This window comes from Coregonus clupeaformis, chromosome 27 (assembly GCF_020615455.1).
Source record: "Coregonus clupeaformis isolate EN_2021a chromosome 27, ASM2061545v1, whole genome shotgun sequence".
NCBI classification, from domain to species: Eukaryota; Metazoa; Chordata; class Actinopteri; order Salmoniformes; family Salmonidae; genus Coregonus; species Coregonus clupeaformis.
This window is the reverse complement of record NC_059218.1, coordinates 22,170,531-22,195,463: the sequence shown is the minus strand read 5'-3', so window position 1 is coordinate 22,195,463 and position 24,933 is coordinate 22,170,531. Positions and strand designations below refer to the sequence as shown.

The window sequence follows — 24,933 nt, the reverse complement described above, 5'->3', positions numbered from 1 at the left end:
GCTGTGCTTCAAAATCCACTTTCAATGATGTTATTAGTTTTAATTCATGCAACATGGGTGAATAATTACTTGTCATTCATGAATAGGTCACTGAGATAAAAAGGAAAATCACACACATACATCAAAGTAATCAAAACACAGATGTTATACAAAATATCAAATTTATTTTTGATTGAAAAAAAAATATTTTTTGCACATGCAAACAATATTTGATCACCATAAATATTGTCCAATGATTTCTCTTTTTTCTCTTTGATTCACAGAGCAAGCACAGAACCACAGACTTAAACATCTTATCTTGAGGACACCATGGAGAATGCTTGCACTGTTTACAGTAAGAATAAATCTTAATGCACATAAAAAGGCAGTCTGAAAATCAAGTATAAACATTTAGAAATTATCTACATATGGAGAAAAGTACAAAAATGCAACAGCATAGACATACACGCATTCACAAAAGAATGATTTGGTATTATGACTTTAAAACCTTTTGACAAATGGATACATAACATAATGCATAACTTTGGACAAGTAATAAAATGTAAGCTATTTTGCCTGCTCAACATTTCACATTCCTTTTTGGCAATCCATCTTTAGATTTTCTATTTTTTAATAAACATAGAAGAACCCTGTAATCATTATACAGCACGATATTACACTTCAGATATCTTAGCTGATGGGCATTTAAAGAACGTGTCTGATAGGTCTCTCTCCGACTGGTTTTCACTATCAATACAATTTAAACATCTTTCATTTTTAATCATGGATTGACATATTGTCCATTATGATTATGCACATCAAACGGTGGTGATGTTAAACTATTACAGGATAGGATCATGGGTTATGAAAATTGGTTAATATAGGGCTTTAAAAGCTGTCAAAAATACAGGACAATGTTTGTCTAGTGGCTATAATAACCTCTCCAGTTAATTACAATCAGCTGGATGCATCCTTTATTTAGCACTCATTTAGCCCATAAGCCACGACTACTGGTTTAGAGGTTGTAGGTACAGTATGTAGGTCATCACTCCCTTTCTCTTGACTCCAAAAATAGGTTGCCAATAGGTCTATAAGAGTGTAAACAAGTAAACGGTGCAGAATCTTGAGGGCACACCTAGACATCTTTACTGAAATGGATGAGTGGGTAACACAGCCCTCTCCGACAGACAACAGAACATTACACCGGCAATGTAGTTAGCAGCACACCACTAAGATCACGACTCTTAACTACATGTCCTCTTTTTGGGAAAAAGAATGCAAAGACATGAATGCACACTGACCACACACACAGCCTACACCTACACACACAACAATGCTTTTCCATTCATCAGACAAAACATACCCCTTTGTGCAATTGGAAGGCAAACACAGAAGGTTCTCTTTAACCGTCTTTTTTTTTTAATCAAACAAATATGCAGAGATGCAACCCAGGGGTTCTTGGCAGACTACTGTTAGTTTAAAAACAACCTTGTTCAACCATAGAAAATGAGGAATGTCATGCTCATATTGTTTTCATAAAGGCCACTGAGATGGTTCAAACATCTTACCCAATGTAGCTTCCTCTCCTTGCTGTAATGCTCTGTGGCCAACCACCCTGCAGACTTCTAGGTTCTGTGAGTGATTCAACCCTTTGTCACCCTCATGTTTGTGATGTATTGCACTGAATAAAGCCTCTGGATTAGCAGCCAGCATTACTGACGGAATGCCATCAATAACAGTGTAGTTGAGTTGTTGCTCTAGTGTTCCAGGATTATGGTCTGTCTCCTAGTATTGACATCTGACTATCACAACATTGATTTTCTTTTGCCACGTCATGTCTGTTAGAGACCTTATGGCACAATTGCCATGGAAACCATCTCGGGTTGTAACAAAAAAAAAATAGGCTACTCTGTTGTTACCCTACTTGTAACAAATGCACACAAATGCATTATCAGCATTGTCCTGATTTCCAAAGTCCCTTAATAACCATTTGATTAAAGAAAACAGTGGTAAAATGTCATGAAAATCCTAGTTTGTACTCCTATGTTTTCCTCCACCTCAAATATATCACAGTTATACAGTATGTGTGAGCAAAGTGAATTTGGCACTGAGTACATGTATGTAAGTATGTGTATTCATCATTAGAACATGAATGTTGTATCGCTGAATATATTAGATTAGGCTCACATATATTGTCCTGTAATACATACGCATACGTTGCCATTGTAGTTGTGTGCTGTAGATTCGGCTGATTTGATTGTGTGTACTGTATGCAATTTACTTTTCTGGGATCAGCTGGGGACCGTTTATTTTACCGGAGAGAGTCTCTTGAGCAGTTTCTTCCCCTTGGAGAGCAGTCCCTTTTTCTTTTTGTTGTCCCGGGGGTCCCTGGGGCCCCTGGCGGGGCTGATGGGCCGCATGGTGCCTGGGGGACACAGGGGACGCACTGTGGGGGACGCTGCTCGGACAGGCAGGGCTGTACTCTCTGTGGTTTCCATGGCTACCTGAAGAGAGATGCCATGGTGGGGGTAGGGGCAGGGCATTACAAAGCAAGTAGTGGTCCTTTGTGGCCTATCCTTTCTCTGTCTGAGGTAGGACTAGGACACACAGTCTACAGTCAGCACTGTGTCCTTCAATAACAATATCACCCCACTGTCATTTGAGTAACACGATCCATCTACAGTAACACTATGAATCCAATGGGACTTTAAAAGACTTTGGGTTCAGTGCTCAAGTAGATCCATTACTGGCAGTTGCCCAGCCATAGAAATAGAATGAAGGGTTGGTATGCCAAATAGCCATTTCTAGAGAGTCTAATTACATTTCCAACGATTCTTGAATTTGATATGCTATGTGTGCTGACCTTGAGACTTCTCAACAATAGCTATCAATATACACAAGTATGCAAATGTTACTTTATATAAAGTCATAGAAAAAAATATAACAATGCCATTGCAGATCATTATACTTACTGTCGGTTTTCCACTGAAATGTGTGTCAAATACATACGTAACATTTATGTTTGGGCAATTCCACAATAACGGAATTACACTGAGACTCCAATTTTTCACTTTAAAATGTATGCCAAATAAAAACCATCGATTTCAAAGTTTATCAAACCATACAACTCTATGCACAATGATTACTTTGAACAATTTACAATAAAAAAAACAGAATCCCTCAGTTTTATTCTGTTACCAAACATTGCATCGGCACAGTTCTTTCTGTAAATGTGTTTTTGTAAAATCTTCTGTGGAAATTGTTCAAAGTAGTCCTTGTGCATATAATTATATGGTTTATTAAACGTCAAAATCAATGGTTTTTGTTTGGTATACATTTTAAAGTGAAAAATCTGAGTCTCAGCGTAATTCCGTTACCATGGAATTGCCCGTTTCAAATAATTAGGGCTGATTTCCCAGACACAGATTTGGCCTAGTCCTGGTCTAAAAGGCATGCTCAATGACAATTCTCCATTGAAATATGTTTTTAGTTCAGGACTAGGCTGAATATGTCCAGGAAACCAGCCCATAATGTTTTTCACCAATGGAGTGAAGTTATTCAGCATTGCAAAACTGTGTGATTGTACTGTACTGTACTTACACCTCTGGTTTAAAAACAAGAGAGAAGAAACAAAGACGTTTATAAAAGAGGTTATGAATCAGGTATTGCTTTTTGGACTGTTATTTAAACTATTCCTTTTTAACTCTGTTGATGGGGGACTGAAGACGTTGGTGGCTCTGGTGAGGTTTAATACAAACACTGAGTTGGAAGCCATCAAACAGGTCGTTACTAGTTACCACATCCACAAAGCCATAAACCTATTTCTACAATTTATATTCTTAAAATCTTATTTTAAACCTAACCCTAACCTTAACCACACTGCTAACCTTATGCCTAACCCTGAGACCAAAAAGCACATTTTTGTTTTCATTAATTTTTATGATATAGCAAATTTTGACTTTGTGGCTGTGGTAACTAGTGACAACCCATCAAACACAGAGCACAACATCACAACACCACAGGTTCTGATAGGTCACCGATCATGAGGGACACACACAGTAATATACAACACTCAGGGACACAACTGTAGATACCATCCCTCTTGTCTAATGCACTGGGCTGGCAACCAAACATGCTACCATACAGTTCACCTAGGACCTTTAAATGGTCTCTCAAAGTTAAAGAGGAATCATAACTTTGAACCAAATGGGGATTTGCAGTTCCCATTAGTAAATGGTTTATCAATAACTACAGATATAGGGAACTTTTGAGCTTGCAAAATAGAGCACTATCTCAGAGAGTAGTAGTAGTCCACTACTTTGCAGGCGTTAAATCACTGTAAAAAAGTGTTACAAAAGACAACTTTGTAACAATGTCTAATTTATGCTGCAAATAAACATTATGATTACACTAAAAAGGGGAAACACTTTCCTCATTACACCAACTAGTATGTAATACTTTAATGTGTAAGCATAAGCATGACCATGTTGCTATAAACACCTGTGAATGTGTAAGCAGAATGTTCACTGGCTACAAATAAACCATTTAACATAATTTAGGTGTAATATTCACAATGCCCAGCATTAGATCTGTCAGGCTGGTATCTCTAGTTGCTCACTTACTGTACGAGGCAGACAGAGCCATTTATGACGTGAAATGAACAATCTTCTTCTGTTTGTATTTGCCAAGCAGGTGAGAAAAAAAGGAAATCAGATGTGGTGACATCATCATTTCAGTACAACCCACACCACAACTATGCTAAAAAAAAAAAAAAAAAAAGACAATACACACATGAACACAGGTCGCGAATGAAAATGATTAATATCCAATTTCTGCTTTTATTGTTCCATTGTACCATTACAGTATGATGTCTCACTGTGGCTGTTATTTCTTCTGGTTTAGATCAAACATGGAATATCTATCCACTTTCATCACGCCTGAAAAATATATATATTTTTAAGTGTGTGCAGTATACAAAAAGAAACAAAGCCTCTCCCAGGAAATACAGCAGTTGGGCCAATAAAGTATACTATTATATAAAAGGTATCAAGTTTATTTTTGAAAAAGGCATGCTTTGCTATATTATCAACCCTACAGTTTACTCAAATCCTTTACTTCCATTGGGGAACAACTGATAGAAATCAGGAACGCTTCAGAGGTGTTCATAAAGCACTATTAATAGACACAATATCCAGCGTTTGGTTTTGTGTTTCAGTGCAAAGAGGTTACCCAATTATCCTTCTATGTCTCTGTGTAGGAATGACTTAAACTTTTTTCAAATATCCACTGTCCTTTGTCACTGCTCCGTCAATATTACCCGCCCCGTACTGAAATAGTTCAAGTGTTCTATCTCTCTGTCCACTTTGGCCTTTCCTTCTTCCTTTCTAACACTCAGAAGGTATGACTGTGTTTGTCCCTTTCACCAGGCGGGGGATAAGGTTTGTATAGTCACGACTGTCACTGTCACACACGGACAACACACACACACAGAACACAGATGGCAAGTGGAGAAAGCGAGACGTAAATCAAGAGAGACGGAGGATGGATGGACAGAGGGCCTAGCGCTGAGAGCGGCAATGTACCCTTTTGGCCTCGGCCCGGTTGGCGGGCTCGTCTTGGGCGTAGCGAGACGGAGTGTCCGTCAGGTACACCTCCACGTCGTCAGGCACTTCTTCCAGAAAATTAGAGGGGACGAGGCCGCGGTGGCCATTGATTTCACCCTGCAGAGAGAGGAGAGGAGGGGGCAGTGGTGATGAGAACCATGGCTAGACCAACTGAACTCTGGCGGTCAAACCTGAGGGAAAGAGCCCTCTCCTGGGCAAAAGGACATAATATGTGTATGAGCCAGATTCATCCAATGGCATTTCTTAAAAAATTAAGAACTGAAACATCTCTGACTTTAACAACCTTTGAATGGCCCTGTGTAATAATAATAAGTAAGTCACATCATGGAACCAAGAAAAGAGGCATACTCACATAGTAGAACCCGTCTTCATCAATCTCTCCAAATACAGCGATGATGTCACCAGCACAGAAGGTCAGCTCAGCCTATCAAGAAACAGAGACGTCATTAATACCCTTACACTGTCTGTCTATCTGGTTACATGTACAGTGTCAGTGTGTATGTCTGTGGCAATACCTCCACGTCCACATTGGGGGAGCTCTCTCTGGGGTCATAGTCGTAGAGGGCCACCATCCTCCTGGTGGCCTGGTGCTGGCGGAAGCCTCGTCTGTCCTGCCCTATGAGAGGAAACAAGAGGACATGCCAGGAGAAGAGGTGATATAGTGACAGATGTGTGTGTTGTCATAGAGAGATACGTGTGCCCTGCCCAGTATGTTACCTAGGGTACGTTCGTAAATTCCCTCTAGCTATCTACTCCGATTTCAGACCATTCTTGTCTGAGTATGCCAGAATGCAGAATAACTGATGAATTTACGAATGTGCAACACCTGCTGAATATGACCGGTGTCAGTAAAGGTCGGCAAAAAAAGTATTGAAATTGTTGCCAGCAGCACAGTTACAGTCACTAACGCTCTAGATAACATGAAAACAGCCTAACCAGCTCTGCTAGGGCTAGTAAAATGGTCAGAGTGAGGTGTTCTCTCATTTGTGTCTGGAAGTAACTAGCAAGCTAGCCAACTTTAGCCAGTAAGCTTGTGTGCTTGACTGCCGTTGTGAGGTCAGAACGCTCGGATCAACCCTACTCCTCGGCCAGAGCAACCAGTGTGGGCTCCGAACGTGCCGAGAGCAAAACGCTCTGAATTTACGAACAGACAATCTGACAACGCTCTGAATTTACGAAGAACCCAGAGCACACTCTGACACACTGGAGGCAATTTACAAAAACACCCCTAGAAAAATAATAAATGGGTACAATCAAAATGGCTGCCAGTCCACTCATTATGGAATCATTGACTTGAATGAGGATGTATGTTCTACTCATTCTAGTTCTGTGATTACCTATTCCTACTTTATCCACTGGTGTGTTGAGCGGGAGGAAGCCCTGCTTGATGAGCTGGTCCATGGTCTGCTCATCCTCAGCCCTGATCTCTGACACCATGTTGCAGGGCAAGAGCCCTATCCTGCCTCCCCTGATCTCCCCTCGGTAGAAACCATCTGTGTCCTTATCACCATATACCTGGAACACACAGAGAGACAGACAGACAGACAGAGAGAGAGAGAGACACAGAGAGAGAGAGGGAGAGAGAGAGAAGAAAAGAGTGAGAGAAAGCACGACAAAAGAGATGGGATAGGGAAAGAAAATTATATTTTCAATGCTGTTTTATATTGTACCTCAAAGTTTTCAAACACAAGCACAATATCTCTCCTCTTATGGCCTAGCCCTGTGTGTGACACCCACCCTAATGATCTGGCCCTCTTTGAAGGGCAGTTCCTCATCTGCTGCGTCCGGGTTGGGAGACATGGACAGGGGGTCGTAGTCAAACAGAGCCACAAAGATCCGGAATGATTCCTCTGGTTCCGACTCATCGTAGTTAGGAGGGGAGCGGCGTTCCCGGTCCCTGTATCCCTCTTAAACACGGGAGAGAGAGAAGAACACATCCACCTGCATCTCATAGGGTCACAGTCTATGGCTTTATGTTACTCTGACATTAAGTTACATTAATGCTAGATTCATATAGCATGAGAAACACAAATATATATTTTTACTGAATTTTGCCACTCAGTAACACTAGTGCGTAGTAGTGAGGCATGTTACGCATGCTATTGTGCATGGACTGAATGAGGGGAAGAGGCATATACAGACAGTTGCGATGTTTACAAGTGATTGACAAGTGAGAGAGCAAAACCATTTAGTTGACCATGCAGTACTACATAATGGATTGAGCTTGTCTCGTCAAACCAACACTTCATTTTGTAGCATGCTAGCATAATTCTGTGGTCAATCCATCAATTGGTCCCATTATCAGCACAGAGACAAAAGTATATAATGTTATGTACATCCATTTGACACCACATACAGTATGAGCTTATGGCGCTATCAGGCGTTACAGACTTTACAGTTACACATGGATGGAGATTGGATAGCAAGCCAGATGTGATGGGTTACAAGAACATGGTAGACACCATAGACAAAAACACTATGACACACAGCAACACACACACAGAAACGAGCACATAGACTACAAGACTCTGAGTTAAGCATGCATACTACTGAACCCTGAGGTAGTGATCTGACTATTGTATTATGCTCCTCTAAAGTACAATGGGCCTACAGTTTGTCCAAAGAAAACTGTCTGTCTGTCCTTCAGTTGATCCCTTGCTTAGAAACGATAAAATAAGACCAGGCCATCAGCATAGTAAATATATGAAATCCCGAACAAACAAATGAGTTTGTCAATTCGTTTGTCTCTCTATGTATTTTCACTATAACTTTCTGTAACCTCTCATTGAGTTTGCTCAGCAAGGACAGCATTGCTATATAATTTTGTCTTCAGCAACCATGACTCCTCCCACCCACTCATGCATAGTAACAACCAGTAAAGGTGTGGTGGGGGTGGTTAGATTGAGAGGGGGAGGGGTTTAGCAGGCATCTGATGTTCAGTGCAAGGGAGGGAGGGGAGAAGCATTCTCTGAGCAGCAGTCATTCCAATCCGCAACATTGGGTGGCCATCATGGGCCCAGTGTGGCTCAGCAAGGGAGGGGAAAAGCATTCTCTGAGCACCAGTCATTCCAATCCGCAACATTGGGCGGCCATCATGGGCCCAGTGTGGCTCAGCGAGCCGCCATTTTGATGCAGTGCATTGGATCATGCTAGGTGTTCTGAGGCATGTTAAGCCACTCGTTGGTGTCACTACTCTTCTCTTCACTAGCACTGGTGGCTTTTGGCAGTGCTTTGGCAGAGGAGCGAGGGAGAAACCACTGCACGTACCATTATAGGAAGGCTTGGCGCCCGTGGGGTGTCGGCGGGACGACCATGTCCTGTGCCGTGCTACACTGCCATAGTAAACGTCCTCCGTGACGGGTGAGAGGTTCCCATCACTGTTACTCTCTGTGGTTATCTCTATAGGAAACACCAATCAGATGGTGGTGGTTAAAGCGCGCAGGTAACTCATTGGTTAGTTCGTTCTGAGGTCTCTTCCCATCATAACCTTGATAATCCTAACATATCGCTGCCCAAAACAGAGACATCAAAAGCAGTTTTATAATTGGAATATTCATTGAAATTTGACATATGTGTCTGTGTCCATTGTCACCCTATCAGCCAGGGAACTTTCTAGTAGCTGATAATACTGCATGTACATTGATTGATCTCTATAAGTAAGCTGTCAGTACTGTGAATGCATGAGCATGGTTCAAAGACACAGAGGTGATCTGTAGAAACAGAGGAGCTCATGGAGGATTAAAACAGGAAGCAGAATATCTACTAGGGCACAGAGAACATCAAAGCACAAAAACACTACAATTCCCAGAGTCACTACAATGACCCTACTAACCAATAGAGGGCACCATGAGAGGGCGTCTCTGGGGCTGTGGACCGTCTCGGGGCATTCTTCTCCCCGTCTCCCGATCCAGCCGACCCCCTGAAAGGGTGTTCCCAATCTTAAAAAGATCACACAAAAACGGTCTTAATATTCCCACAACTAGCAAAAATTACTTCCATCATTGCTCCAAATAAATGAGAATGTGAAGGCCAATCAATCAAACAAGATAGAGTAAAGTATCCTACTGTAGACACATGGCTCAACACAGGGGCCATATCATCCAACAGTGATAAAGGGGTTCGCATGCTTCCTTGTTTCCATTGAACGAGTGGTAATCAGAACCAAACTCAATTTTAACATTTCAATGTTGAGCTTTGGTATTCCTACCTTGAGTGCATTGTGGGAGTTGCGTCGTCGTCCCTCCTCCAGCTGCATCTCAGAATAGAGCTCCTCCTCATCCTCCTCCATGATGTCAGAAAGGTCAGAGCCCCGGCTGCTATCACTATGGTACTCCTCACTGTGGCTGTAGTGGGCCTGACACACACACACACACACACACACACACACACACACACACACACACACACACACACACACACACACACACACACACACATACACACATACATACATACATACATACATACAAAAGGTGTGAAATCATATCAGGATATTCCTGCACCTGCACAAAACTATGGGATGCGAGTATGTTCGATCCTTTTTATTCAGTGTCTTACCGGCCTGCCCAGCTCGGACCCTCTGAGGAACTCATCCACCGAGGCCCCTTGTCTCATGCGGCCGCAACCATACCCTTCCTCATCCTCCTCCTCCTCATCTGAGTTCTGTTGGTGGAAGGCCTGACCCTGCTCGTTGTAGACGACTCTCCTCTCCATCTAACCCAACCCATAGGGAGATATGTGTAATTTAATTCAACAGAAAAATTATCAGACTAGAGCTTTAACCAAGGTATCATTGATTGACTTTATGTATGAATGACTCACTCTGCCACTCTCTGCAGCCACCCTCTGTGCTGCCTTGCGGGCGATGGCTTTGGCCATTTGGTCTGGGATGGGGGTGCCCCTGGGCTGGGGCAGGATCCTCTGGGGGGAGGGCGAGCGCCGGTTAGCAGAGGGGGGCGCCTCCAGGGTGTGCCCGTGCATGGGGGCAGGAGGAGGCTGGGCGGAGGGGGATCGGGCAGGGTCCCAGGGCTGGCTGGGGACGCCCCCATGGTGGGCCACCTGCTCTTTGGCTTCCAGGTCTCTGGCACTAACTGGTCTCTGGTGGAGCTGGGGGGGTGGGTGGGGCAGCAGGGGTAGGCGGTGCTGGGGCTGGGGCTGGGGCATAGGGTGGGGTTGGTGAGGCTGGAGGTGCAGGGGCTGTGGAGGACCACCAGGGTGAGGGGGGTGAGGCTGTAGGTGAGCCTGAGGCTGGGAGACAGGATGAGGTTGCAGGGGTTGGAGGTGTGGCTGAGGGTGAGGAGGGTGGTTAGGGAGGGGTTGTCCGTGAGGCAGGGGTGAGAGAGGCTGGGGGTGAGGCATGGGTAGTTGGGGGTGGGGGAGTTGAGGTGACTGGAGGTGGGGTGGGGGGGCGTGGGGGTGAGGTGGAGGGGGCCCTGCGTGTAGGTGCGGAGGGGGCAGGGGGGTAGGGTGAGGAAGAGGAAGAGGCACCAGTAGATTGTTTGGAATGGGGGCGACGTGGGAGTCCTGGGACTCTCCCTGTGCTGACAATGTCCTGACGATGACCTCCCTGGCCTCCAGACACTGGATCCTGTTCAGCTCCACTGTCACATAGTCAGCCAGGGGGTACAACACCTCCGCTATCTGACAGGAAGCACAGCACACATAACTCGGGTTGGATACAGTTGACATTGAATTAATTGTTGTATTCCTTTCAACTGCTTTTCACCTGTATTGCTCTTAAATTCAGAGCAACGTCCACTAGTATAGACACAGTTTACCTAACACAGACCCTACAAAGGGAGGTTGTCAATAATTATTTTCACCAGCAGAGGGAGTGAGATTGCTTTCTAGTGTTTTCACAGGCCCTTGTATACTGAACAAAAATATAAACGCAACATGCAACAATTTCAAAGATTTTACTGAGTTACAGTTCATATAAGGAAATCAGTCAATTGAAATAAATTCATTATGTCCTAATATATGGATTTCACATGACTGGGAAGGGGTGCAGCCATGGGTGGTCCTCTGTAGCTCAATTGGTAGAGCATGGCACTTGTAACGCCAGGGTAGTGGGTTCGATCCCCGGGTCCACCCATACGTAAAAATGTATGCACACATGACTGTAAGTCGCTTTGGATAAAAGCGTCTGATAAATGGCATATTATTATTATTATTATTATTATTATGGGTGGGCCTTGGAGGGCATAGGCCAGGCCCACTGGGGAGCCAGGCCCAGCCAATCAGAATGAGTATTTCCCCACAAAATAACTACACGTGGTCTGTGCTTCTAGATATGCCACATCTGTCAGGTGGATGGATTATCGTGACAACGGAGAAATGCTCACTAACAGGGATGTAAACAAATGAGTGCACAGAATTGGAGAGAAATAAGCTTTTTGTGAGTATGGAACATTTCTGGGATCTTTTATTTCACCTCATGAAACATGGGACCAACACTTTACATTTATATTTTGGTTCAGTATATTTTGTGTTGTATTATGTATTGTATTATGTAGTGTTACTTATTTTATGTATTTTATTTGTTCTGTTTTGTTTCCTGTTTGGACCTCAGGAAGAGTAGCCGCTGCCTTGGCAACAGTTAATTGGGGATCCTAATAAAATACTAAATACAAAAATTGGTAAGCAACTCCAGTGTATATTTGACCTTGAGTTTTAGGTTATTGCCCTGCTGAAAGGTGAATTTGTCTCCCAGTGTCTGGCGGAAAGCAGACTGAACCAGGTTTTCCTCTAGAATTTTGCTTGTGCTTAGCTCTATTCCGTTTATTTTTACCCTAAAAAAACTCCCTAATCCTTGCCGATGACGAGCATATCCATAACATGATGCAGCCACCACCATTCTTGAAAATATGAAGAGTGGTTCTCAGTGATGTGTTGTGTTTGATTTGCCTCAAACATAATGCTTTGTATTTAGGACAAAAAGTGAATTTCTCTGCCACATTTTTTGCAGTATTACTTTAGTGCCTTATTACAAACAGGATGCATGTTTTGGAATATTTTTAATTCGTTTAGGTTAGTATTGTGGAGTAACTACAATGTTATTGATCCATCCTCAGTTTTCTCCTATCACAGCCATTAAACTCTGTAACTGTTTTAAAATCACCATAGGTCTCATGGTGAAATCCCTGAGCGGTTTCCTTCCTCTCCGGCAACTGAGCTAGGAAGGACGCCTGTATATTTGTAGTGACTGGGTGTATTGCTACACCATCCAAAGCGTAATTATTAACTTCATCATGCTCAAAGGGATAACCAATCGGTGCCCTTCTTTGCGTGGCATTGGAAACCTCCCTGGTCTTTGTGGTTGAATCTGTGCTTGAAATTAACTACTCGACTGAGGGACCTTACAGATAATTGTATGTGTGGGGTACAGAGATGGGGTAGTCATTCAAAAATCATGTTAAACACTATTATTGCTCACAGAGTGAGTCCATGCAACTTACTATGTGACTTGTTAAGCACATCTTTACTCCTGAACTTATTTAGGCTTACCATAACAAAGGATTTGAATTCTTATTGACTCAAGACATTTCAGCTTTTCATTTTTAATTACATTTGTAAACATTTCTAAAAACATAATTCCACTTTGACATTGTGGGGTATTGTGTGTAGATAAGTGGCACAACATCTCAATTTAATCAAATTCAGGCTACAACACAACAAAATGTGGAAAAAGTAAAGGGGTGTCAATACTTTCTGAAGGCACTGTGGAATACTAGCACTGACAGTAGGAGATGCCTAGGTGGCACTGCTGAGCACTGAAGCCAGCAGTGATGTAATGGCACAAATACACACATACATCATATACTCTGACACTGTAGTTCACTCACTCTCACATAGTGCATACTTTCTCCCTCACTTCTTTGTCACTTAGGGTATACCCTTACTCACCTGCTGTCCTTTGGCACACAGTTACTGACTCACTCTCTGTCCCTTAGTGCACACACTCACCCACTTTCTCACTCACCATCTGACCTTCAGTGCACACTCTCTTAACCACCCACTCTCTCACTCACCCTCTGTCCTTTAGTGCAGACTGCATATCCGATGACGCTGGCTCCATTGGAGGTTCCGGTGGGTGAGAGGACGGGGGGCTTCCAGCGCACTTGCAGGACCCCCGGGGCCTGGCCACACTGCACCTGCACCTCCTGAGGGGGTAATGGGGGGCCTGGAGGGGGGATGAAAAATTAGATACTGTCTACACAGGTTTAACACACACAAACAGGGAGGGAGTGGAGGTGAGTGTAGCATTCATGAGACACCAAGTGCTGTTAACTTGCTTTCTGTTGTGAATTACATGATAGTGACATGTCTATGATACACAAAACAGTTCCCTTTCCCAATTTTGGTTGCATACACCGATTAAATTGGCATTACCTTATATTGTAAACTATCATGGTCAAAACATATAGATTCAATGGTTGTAAAGATGAGGAGAGGTCTGTCCGTAATAAAGAGATGCTCTGCTTTTGAAAATATTGGAAGTAGAAGGCTAAAAGGAACAGAGGGTGGCCCAAGGCCACCTGAAAGCATGTGTGTGTGTGTGTGTGTGTGTGTGTGTGTGTGTGTGTGTGTGTGTGTGTGTGTGTGTGTGTGTGTGTGTGTGTGTACACATGTTTGTGTGTGTGTGCGTGTGTGCATTGGTCTGTGTGCCCGACCGTCTGTATAGTCTGTCTATGTGTGTCTGTCTATGTGTGTGTCTGTGTGTGTGTTGTGTGTGAGAGGTGTCGGTGTGAGTTGAATAAGTACAGCCTGTTCTCTCCTGGTTCACTGGGTACACCATGCAGGACGTCACAGTGATGTCACAGCTCAGGCAGAGGGAAATGCACACAGATACTGATGTGGTCATCTCAGTTAAGGATAGAGTGGGAGGGACTTACTTCAGCAGCTTTAGGTTGTGTCCCAAATGGCAACTGATTCCCTATATAGTCTACTACTTTTGACCAAGGCTCTGGTTAAAACTAGTGGACTATATAGGGAATAAGGGGCTACAGTGAGGGAAAAAAGTATTTGATCCCCTGCTGGTTTTGTACGTTTGCCCACTGACAAAGACATGATCAGTCTATAATTTTAATGGTAGGTTTATTTGAACAGTGGAGACAGAATAACAACAACAAAATCCAGAAAAATGCATGTCAAAAATGTTATAAATTGATTTGCATTTTAATGAGGGAAATAAGTATTTGACCCCTCTGCAAAACATGACTTAGTACTTGGTGGCAAAACCCTTGTTGGCAATCACAGAGGTCAGACGTTTCTTGTAGTTGGCCACCAGGTTTGCACACATCTCAGGAGGGATTTTGTCCCACTCCTCTTTGCAGATCTTCTCCAAGTCATTAAGGTTTCGAGGCTGACGTTTGGCAACTCGAACCTTCAGCTCCCTCCACAGATTTTCTATGGGATTAAGGTCTGGAGACTGGCTAGGCCACTCCAGGACCTTAATGTGCTTCTTCTTGAGCCACTCCTTTGTTGCGTTGGCCGTGTTTTTTGGGTCATTGTCATGCTGGAATACCCATCCACGACCCATTTTCAATGCCCTGGCTGAGGGAAAGAGGTTCTCACCCAAGATTTGACGGTACATGGCCCCGTCCATCGTCCCTTTGATGCGGTGAAGTTGTCCTGTCCCCTTAGCAGAAAAACACCCACAAAGCATAATGTTTCCACCTCCATGTTTGACGGTGGGGATGTCACCTCGCTCCTCCGCACACTCCACTGGCTTCCAGTTGAAGCTCGCATCTACTACAAGACCATGGTGCTTGCCTACGGAGCTGTGAGGGGAACAGCACCTCCTTACCTTCAGGCTCTGATCAGACCCTACACCCAAATGAGGGCACTACGTTCATCCACCTCTGGCCTGCTAGCTCCCCTACCTCTACGAAAGCACAGTTCCCGCTCAGCCCAGTCAAAGCTATTCGCTGCTCTGGCACCCCAATGGTGGAACAAGCTCCCCCACGATGCCAGGACAGCGGAGTCACTGACCACCTTCCGGAGACACTTGAAACCCTACCTCTTTAAGGAATACCTGGAATAGTATAAAGTAATCCTTCTACACCCCCCCACCCTGTCACGAGTTGCTAAGCCAGAACCCAGAAGCAGACCAGGACAAGGTAAGTTGAAACGAAGGTGAGTGTTTATTTACAAATTCAAGAGTGATGCTGAATAATCCAGGGAACAGAGCGGGCGGCGTTGATTAGTTGTTGGGGGTGCAGTGGTTGATCCCATCCTGGGTCGGCAGCCGCCGACCACCAGGCAGAGGTTGGATGAAGGTTCCGGACGGGTGACTGCAGATGGAACAAAACGGGGGTAAGTAAGCAACAAACCAACAAGGTGCAAAAACAACAAAACTAACGCTAGGCTCTAAGACTGATACTCTGGTAAACCTACTGTTCATGGCTAACGATCCGGCAGGGAATGGATGTTAGGCCAGAGCCTAAGAAGGGTGATGATCAGGACCAGGTGTGCAGATTGCTGATGGGATGCAGGTGCGGAAATCAAGAGAGCTCCCGGAGCGTTCCAGAACCCTCGGGAAACTGGAGATCACGAACATAAAAACTATTCCACAGACAGGACCCGACTCAGACTGCCGGGATCGTTACAGTACCCCCCTCCGACGAAACGCCACCGGGCGGACTCCCGGAGCGCCAGGATGGAGGCGGTAGAAGTCACTGATGAGGTCAGCATCTAGGACCTGTCGCCGCGGAATCCAACTCCTCTCTTCAGGACCATACCCCTCCCAGTCCACGAGATACTGAAACCCCGGCCCCGCCGTCTGGAATCCATGATGCGACGCACCGTGTAGGCAGGACCACCTCCGATCATCCGAGGAGGAGGAGGAGGAGGCGGAGGAGGCAACAGAGGACTGAGGAAAACAGGCTTGAGGCAGGAGACATGAAAGGTGGGATGGACTCTGAGCGTCCTCGGGAGTTTGAGTCGAACTGCCACCGGATTGATCACCTTCTCCACCACAAACGGACCAATGAACTTCGGTAACAACTTCCTAGACTCAGTCCGTAAAGGAAGATCCCGTGTGGCCAACCAGACCCTATCTCCGATGGTGTAGGTGGGAGCGGGGAATCCGGCGACGATTCGCCTGGAGCTGATACCGGTCCGAAACTCTAAGGAGTGCTTTTCTGGCCCGATGCCAGGTCCGGTGGCACCGAATATGGACCTGAACAGAAGGCACTGAGAGCTCCTTCTCCTGAGAAGGGAACAAGGGAGGTTGGTAGCCATACAGGCACTGGAAGGGAGACATCCCAGTGGCAGATGTAGGGAGAGTATTGTGGGCATACTCAACCCAAGGCAACTGAGAGACCCAGGAGGTGGGGTTGGAAGAGGCCAGGCAGCGTAGCGTGGATTCCATCTTCTGGTTGGCTCTCTCCGCCTGACCATTAGATTGGGGGTGAAAACCAGATGTGAGACTGACTGTAGCTCCAATGGCCAAACAGAAGGACTTCCAGACAGCAGAGGTAAACTGAGGACCACGGTCGGAAACGATATCACTGGGCAACCCGTGGACCCTGAAAACCTCCCTAACCAGGATCTCGGACGTCTCCGAGGCAGAGGGAAGCTTGGCAATTGGCACAAAGTGGGCGAACTTGCTGAATCTGTCCACGATAGTCAGAACGACCGTGTTCCCCTCAGAAGCGGGCAACCCAGTGACAAAGTCTGGGCCAGATGCGACCATGGTCGCCGGGGAATAGGAAGGGGGTGAAGTAGTCCAGAGCTGGGCCGATTGGTACTCTTATTCTGCGCACACACTGGACAGGCAGCAACATAACCCCGAGTATCCTCGGCCATGGCAGGCCACCAAAAACGTCTGCGAAGAAACGCCATTGTCTGAGCCACGCCAGGGTGACAAGCCATCTTGCTGGCGTGGGACCATTTGAGGACAGCAGGACGAACCGACTCAGGCACAAACAACCGACCGGGTGGACCGTTACCGGGACCGGGCTGAGTCCGAAGGGCCGCCAGCACCTCCTCCTCAATCTTCCACATAACTGCTCCCACGACGCAGTTCCGGGGGAGAATTGTCTCGGTCTTGGACCCACTCTCCTCCGTCTTGGAGAACATCCGGGACAAGGCGTCCGCCTTGCCGTTCTTAGATCCAGGTCGGAACGTCAGGGAAAACTTGAATCGTCCGAAAAACAACGCCCACCTGGCCTGGACGGGAGTTGAGACGTTTAGCCGATTGCACGTAAGCAAGATTCTTGTGGTCAGTCCAGACAATAAACGGTTGCTCCGCCCCCTCCAACCAGTGGCGCCACTCCTCCAAGGCAAGTTTCACCGCGAGAAGCTCCCGGTTACCCACATCGTAATTCCTCTCCGCAGGCGAAAGGCGACGAGAGTAGTAGGCGCAGGGATGGAGTTTACTGTCCGTGGAGCATCGCTGCGACAGGATGGCGCCAACTCCCACATCAGACGCGTCCACTTCAACGACGAACTGACGGGCCGTGTCCGGTTGAGAGAGAATCGGTGCGTTGGTGAATCGCCTCTTCAAATCCAGAAACGCTCGATCCGCCTCCGGATTCCACTTGAAGGTCCTGATACTGGAAGTCAAGGCAGTTAACGGAGCGGCCACACGGCTGTAATCCCGGATGAATCTGCGGTAGAAATTCGCAAACCCCAAAAATCTCTGGAGCTGCAATCTCGTACCGGGCTGGGCCCATTCCAGAACCGCTCTAACCTTCTCCTGGTCCATCCTAATCTCTCCCCTGGAGATGATGTACCCGAGAAAGGATGTCGTGTGGGCGTGAAACTCGCACTTCTCGGCCTTCACGAACAGGCGATTCTCCAACAATCGCTGCAGAACCTGCCGGACATGCTGGACGTGGTCGGAAGGTTCCTTCGAGAAGATCAGAATGTCATCCAGGTAAACAAACACAAAGAGACCAATCATATCTCTCAGGACGTCGTTCACCATACTCTGGAATACCGCTGGAGCATTGGTCAGTCCAAACGGCATCACCTGATACTCGAAGTGACCCATCGGTGTATTGAAACCCGTCAACCACTCGTCCCCCTCTCTGATCCGGACCATGTGATACGCATTGCGTAGGTCTAGCTTGGTGAACACCGTAGCACCCTGTAAGGAGTCGAAGGCAGAACTCATCAAGGGCAGGGGATACTTGTTCTTGACCGTGATGTCATTCAACCCCCGATAATCAATACACGGTCGAAGAGAGCCATCCTTCTTACCCACAAAGAAGAATCCTGCCCCCAGGGGTGATGACGAGGGACGAACGAGACCAGCAGCTAGGGACTCCTTGATGTAGGTCTCCAAAGCCTCACGTTCAGGTCGGGAGATACTGTATAACCTTCCCTTGGGGTAGACAGCTCCAGGGAACAGGTTGATGGCACAATCATATGGTCGGTGGGGAGGAAGTGACAGAGCCTTCTGCTTACTGAAAACTTCCCCAAATCGTGATATGTCTCGGGAACCAGGGACAAATCTGGGGGTTTAGCCTCAATCACCTGACTGGGAACCGAATGGGGGCAGGCAGTCTTGAGACAGTTAGCATGACAATCAAGGCTCCAACTCGTTACCTTGCCCGTCACCCAATCGAACGTGGGATTGTGTTCCTTCAGCCAGGGGTATCCAAGGACCAGAGGAACATGGGAAGACGGCAGAATGAAGAATGAAATCATCTCAGAATGATTCCCCGACAACCGCATCTTAACCGGTTCAGTCCTCATCGTGATACGTGCCAGACTACTGCCGTCCAGAGTGGTAGCTTCAATGGCTTCCGGCAATTGCTCCTTGGAAAGCCCCAGCTGTTCCACCAACTCGGCATCTAGAAAGCTTCCATCGGCACCTGAATCGATAAAAGCGTTAATCGCTAAGCTCTGATTCCTGTTCATAAGGGTAGCCGGGAAACGGGGTCTGACAGAGGTATTGAGAGGTCGAAACTGGCTCGCTAAAAGTCCTCCCAACTTTAGCGAGCCGCGCAGTTTGACGACCCGACTGGAACCTGAGAAGCTGACCGGTTGGACGGAACCCATTGCTTCTCCCTCCTTCGCTCTCGGACTCGATTATCCACCCGAATAGACAAGGCTACCAAGCTGTCCAGGTCACTAGGCTCCGGATAGGAGATCAACTCATCCTTGAGCTGCTCCGACAGACCCTGGTAAAAGGCCGCTTGCAGAGCCTCCTCATTCCACCCACTCTCCACAGCCAACGTCTTGAACTCGATCACGAAGTCGGCCACGCTGCGAGTTCCTTGGCGAGCGAAAACAGGCGCCTAGCTGCGTCCCTCCCTCGGACGGAATGGTCGAAGAGCTTCCTCATCTCGGCCGTGAACCCCTGGTATGAAGCCATGCAGGGATCCTGTCGTTCCCAAACGGCTGAAGCCCACTCCAGCGCTCGACCACGCAGCAACTCAATCACAAAGGCTATCCTAGCCTTGTCTGTGGCATAAGAGTAGGGCTGTAGATCGAACACTAATCCACACTGCATAAGGAAGGAACGGCATCTTCCCAGCTCCCCCCTCATATTTATCCGGCGTCGGAACCTTGGGCTCACGGAAGGACACAGCTTCAGAAGCGGCAGGCGAGATGGGTGAAACCGGTAGTGGATCCTCCACCGGACACTTGCGTTGGTTCTGGACCTCCGTCAGACCGGTAGAAAGGTTCCGAACTGACAACGCGATCTCCTGTAGTACCGTGCTATGATGGCCCAACATCTTCTCCTGCTGGGTAATGGCATGGCGAACAGAGTCCAGGTCCGCTGGGTTCATTACTGGCCGGATCGTTCTGTCACGAGTTGCTAAGCCAGAACCCAGAAGCAGACCAGGACAAGGTAAGTTGAAACGAAGGTGAGTGTTTATTTACAAATTCAAGAGTGATGCTGAATAATCCAGGGAACAGAGCGGGCGGCGTTGATTAGTTGTTGGGGGTGCAGTGGTTGATCCCATCCTGGGTCGGCAGCCGCCGACCACCAGGCAGAGGTTGGATGAAGGTTCCGGACGGGTGACTGCAGATGGAACAAAACGGGGTAAGTAAGCAACAAACCAACAAGGTGCAAAAACAACAAAACTAACGCTAGGCTCTAAGACTGATACTCTGGTAAACCTACTGTTCATGGCTAACGATCCGGCAGGGAATGGATGTTAGGCCAGAGCCTAAGAAGGGTGATGATCAGGACCAGGTGTGCAGATTGCTGATGGGATGCAGGTGCGGAAATCAAGAGAGCTCCCCGGAGCGTTCCAGAACCCTCGGGAAACTGGAGATCACGAACATAAAAACTATTCCACAGACAGGACCCGACTCAGACTGCCGGGATCGTTACACACCCCCCATAAAAAAAAAAAAGTGGTTGTCCCACTGGCTATCATAAGGATAAGAGCGTCTGCTAAATGATGTAAATGTGTTCTTGGGGTCATAGGCAGCATTCCTCCTCCTCCAAACACGGCGAGTTGAGTTGATGCCAAAGAGCTCAATTTTGGTCTCATCTGACCACAACACTTTCACCCAGTTCTCCTCTGAATCTTTCAGATGTTCAGTGGCAAACTTCAGACGGGCCTGTATATGTGCTTTCTTGAGCAGGGGGACCTTGCGGGCACTGCAGGATTTCAGTCCTTCACGGCGTAGTGTGTTACCAATTGTTTTCTTGGTGACTATGGTCCCAGCTGCCTTGAGATCATTGACAAGATCCTCCCATGTTGTTCTGGGCTGATTCCTCACCGTTCTCATGATCATTGCAACTCCACGAGGTGAGATCTTGCATGGAGCCCCAGGCTGAGGGAGATTGACAGGTCTTTTGTGTTTCTTCCATTTGCGAATAATCGCACCAACTGTTGTCACCTTCTCACCAAGCTGCTTGGCGATGGTCTTGTAGCCCATTCCAGCCTTGTGTAGGTCTACAATCTTGTCCCTGACATCCTTGGAGAGCTCTTTGGTCTTGGCCATGGTGGAGAGTTTGGAATCTGATTGATTGATTGCTTCTGTGGACAGGTGTCTTTTATACAGGTAACAAGCTGAGATTAGGAGCACTCCCTTTAAGAGTGTGCTCCTAATCTCAGCTCGTTACCTGTATAAAAGACACCTGGGAGCCAGAAATCTTTCTGATGGAGAGTGGGTCAAATACTTATTTCCCTCATTAAAATGCAAATCAATTTATAACATTTTTGACATACGTTTTTCTGGATATTTTTGTTGTTATTCTGTCTCTCACTGTTCCAATAAACCTACCATTAACATTATAGACTGATAATTTCTTTGTCAGTGGGCAAACATACAAAATCAGCAGGGGATCAAATACTTTTTTCCCTCACTGTATATGGGATGTACTCTTAATTGATCATGTATATTAGCATTGAGCCAATGGCAGGGAAAAGCTGAGGAAGTTACTCATAATAGTGTCTTAGGTTTTAAAGTGCTGTTAGCTTCTTTTCATTCAATGTGTCAGTTGCCCATGCCAATCAAAAGCTACTTCCTACTTTTCCCATAAACAAACTGGTCTTCATTCTGACCTGATCTGGAATATGGTCCAGGACCTGGACAAAGCATAACAGACATACATAGCACGGGTAAAGACATGAGTTACAGTGGCTTACCAAAATATTCACCCCCCTTGGCATTTTTCCTATTTTGTTGCCTTACAACCTGGAATTAAAATGGATTTTGGGGGGGTTTGTATCATTTGATTTACACAACATGCCTACCACTTTGAAGATGCAAAATATTTTTTATTGTGAAACAAACAAGAAATAAGACAAAAAAGCGTGCAAACTATTCACCCCCCCCAAAGTCAATACTTTGTAGAGCCACCTTTTGCAGCAATTACAGCTGCAAGTCTCTTGGGGTATGTCTCTATAAGCTTGGCACATCTAGCCACTGGGATTTCTGCCCATTCTTCAAGGCAAAACTGCTCCAGCTCCTTCAAGTTGGATGGGTTCCGCTGGTGTACAGCAATCTTTCAGACATACCACAGATTCTCAATTGGACTGAGGTCTGGGCTTTGACTAGGCCATTCCAAGACATTTAAATGTTTCCCCTTAAACCACTCAAGTGTTGCTTTAGCAGTATGCTTAGGGTCATTGTCCTGCTGGAAGGTGAACCTCCGTCCCAGTCTCAAATCTCTGGAAGACTGAAACAGGTTTCCCTCAAGAATTTCCCTGCATTTAGCGCCATCCATCATTCCTTCAATTCTGACCAGTTTCCCAGTCCCTGCCGATGAAAAACATCCCCACAGCATGATGCTGCCACCATGCTTCACTGTGGGGATGGTGTTCTCCTTGATGGCCAAAAAGCTCAATTTTAGTCTGATCTGACCAGAGTACCTTCTTCCATATGTTTGGGGAGTCTCCCACATGCCTTTTGGCGAACACCAAACGTGTTTGCTTATTTCTTTCTTGAAGCAATGGCTTTTTTCTGGCCACTCTTCCGTAAAGCCCAGCTCTGTGGAGTGTATGGCTTAAAGTGGTCCTATGGACAGATACTCCAATCTCCACTGTGGAGCTTTGCAGCTCCTTCAGGGTTATCTTTGGTCTCTTTGTTGCCTCTCTGATTAATGCCCTCCTTGCCTGCTCCGTGAGTTTTGGTGGGCAGCTCTCTCTTGGCAGGTTTGTTGTGGTGCCATATTCTTTCAATTTTTTAATAATGGATTTAATGGTGCTCCATGGGATGTTCAAAGTTTCTGATATTTTCTTATAACCCAACCCTGATCTGTACTTCTCCACAACTTTGTCCATTACCTGTTTGGAGAGCTCCTTGGTCTTCATGGTGCCGCTTGCTTGGTGGTGCCCCTTGCTTAGTGGTGTTGCAGACTCTGAGGCCTTTCAGAACAGGTGTATATATACTGAGATCATGTGACACTTAGATTGCACACAGATGGACTTTATTTAACTAATTATGTGACTTCTGAAGGTAATTGGTTGCACCAGATCTTATTTAGGGGCTTCATAGCAAAGTGGGTGAATACATATGCACGCACCACTGTTCTGTTATAATTTTTTTTGAAATTTTTGAAACAAGTAATTTTTTTTATTTCACTTCAGCAATTCTGACTATTTTGTGTATGTCCATTACATGAAATCCAAATAAAAATCAAGTTAAGTTACAGGTTGTAATGCAACAAAATAGGAAAAACCCCAAGGGGATGAATACTTTTGGAAGGCACTGTATCTTTCTATCTTAATGGTCTATATCTAACAAATAACCCAATGGACTTTTATCCAACCTTTCCATAACACATAATAGATGACAGAAAAACAATGTATTGGACAAAATAACATATAACATATGTTGAACAAAAGAACCAGTTAGACTTAAGAAAAGAGCAAACCAAGCCTCACCAGCAGCTTGTGTGCAGAACTCGACAGCAGTCTCCTTCTTCTCCCTCTGCTCCATGAGCAGTTGCCATGGCACCTGGTGTGGCCGGGCCACCACCCTCACCTTGTACACTGTCATGGCCTTGAGGTTGACGAAGCGCAGCCTGTAACTCCCTGGCCGCACCACCGCATGCTCCACCCCGTCCAGGAACACTGTGTGCCCATAGTTACTGTTGCTGGGCAACCAGGAAAGCTCGGCCGAGTCGCGCAGGATGTCGTCCACACGCAGGCCGTATGGCGCCACCACCACGTTGGCTCCCACCATCAGGGTGCAGCGCAGCTCGTCCGACAGGCCCCTGTCTGTCACACTTTGCACAGACACGCGGTGCGTATAGGTGTCCAGATCCAGCTTCTCCAACAAAGACTTGGTCCTGCCCCCGTAGGGCACGCTGGCACGCACCTCGCCATCCACCAGCACGTTGTAGCAGCTGATGTTTCCCCAGCCCAGGGGCAACATGGGGGGCTCCCAGGCCACAATGACGCTACGGGCCAACTGCTTGATTAGGGTGATCCTCCTGGGGTAAGGCACAATGTCATCAGCCAGATCCTCAGGGTCCAGGGGCCCTGTGCCATTGCTGCAGGGGCCCAAGGGGTTGGTGGAGCCCAGTAGCCCATCCTGAGGGGCCCCTCCATCCACCCCCATCAGGCCCAGGGTGGTATGGTCCAGAGAGCCCAGGTCCTCCCCTGCGTCCCCTGGCTGGATGGATGGTTTCTCCTTGTCTTGGACAAACTCCACGAAGTTGGAGGGGACCAGACCTCGCTGGCCATCCAGCAGCTCCCCTGGAGCACATATTGACAGAGACAGACAGAGATGCTTACTTTATTATCAACAAAATACAAACTCACAACCATGTCAACTCATGTCTTCTGCAAATTCCTCTATTAATCTCGTCCCAAAACATATATTCCAAATAATTCAATGAAAAAAGTACCTTTAGAATGTATAGAGGAATGTCTAATATATTTAAATGGAAATGAGGTATGTAAAG

General features: G+C 46.3%; 1 protein-coding gene across 1 annotated transcript in view; it reads right to left on the bottom strand.

Annotated features, from left to right (window-relative positions):
• Window positions 1–172: 172 nt before the first annotated feature.
• Window positions 173–24,933, bottom strand: part of rimbp2a (RIMS binding protein 2a) — a 100,745-nt gene continuing 75,984 nt past the window's right edge. The window contains exons 11-23 of the mRNA XM_041851676.2: window positions 23,909–24,724; window positions 13,634–13,785; window positions 10,425–11,243; window positions 10,161–10,316; window positions 9,811–9,957; window positions 9,436–9,541; window positions 8,871–9,002; window positions 7,341–7,510; window positions 6,941–7,118; window positions 6,119–6,219; window positions 5,956–6,027; window positions 5,562–5,699; window positions 173–2,483 (exon numbers count right to left, since the gene is read on the bottom strand). Of these exons, the coding sequence (XP_041707610.2) occupies window positions 2,286–2,483; window positions 5,562–5,699; window positions 5,956–6,027; window positions 6,119–6,219; window positions 6,941–7,118; window positions 7,341–7,510; window positions 8,871–9,002; window positions 9,436–9,541; window positions 9,811–9,957; window positions 10,161–10,316; window positions 10,425–11,243; window positions 13,634–13,785; window positions 23,909–24,724 (3,185 nt within the window). The 3' untranslated portion in view covers window positions 173–2,285. The remainder of the gene's footprint in view (window positions 2,484–5,561; window positions 5,700–5,955; window positions 6,028–6,118; window positions 6,220–6,940; window positions 7,119–7,340; window positions 7,511–8,870; window positions 9,003–9,435; window positions 9,542–9,810; window positions 9,958–10,160; window positions 10,317–10,424; window positions 11,244–13,633; window positions 13,786–23,908; window positions 24,725–24,933) is intronic.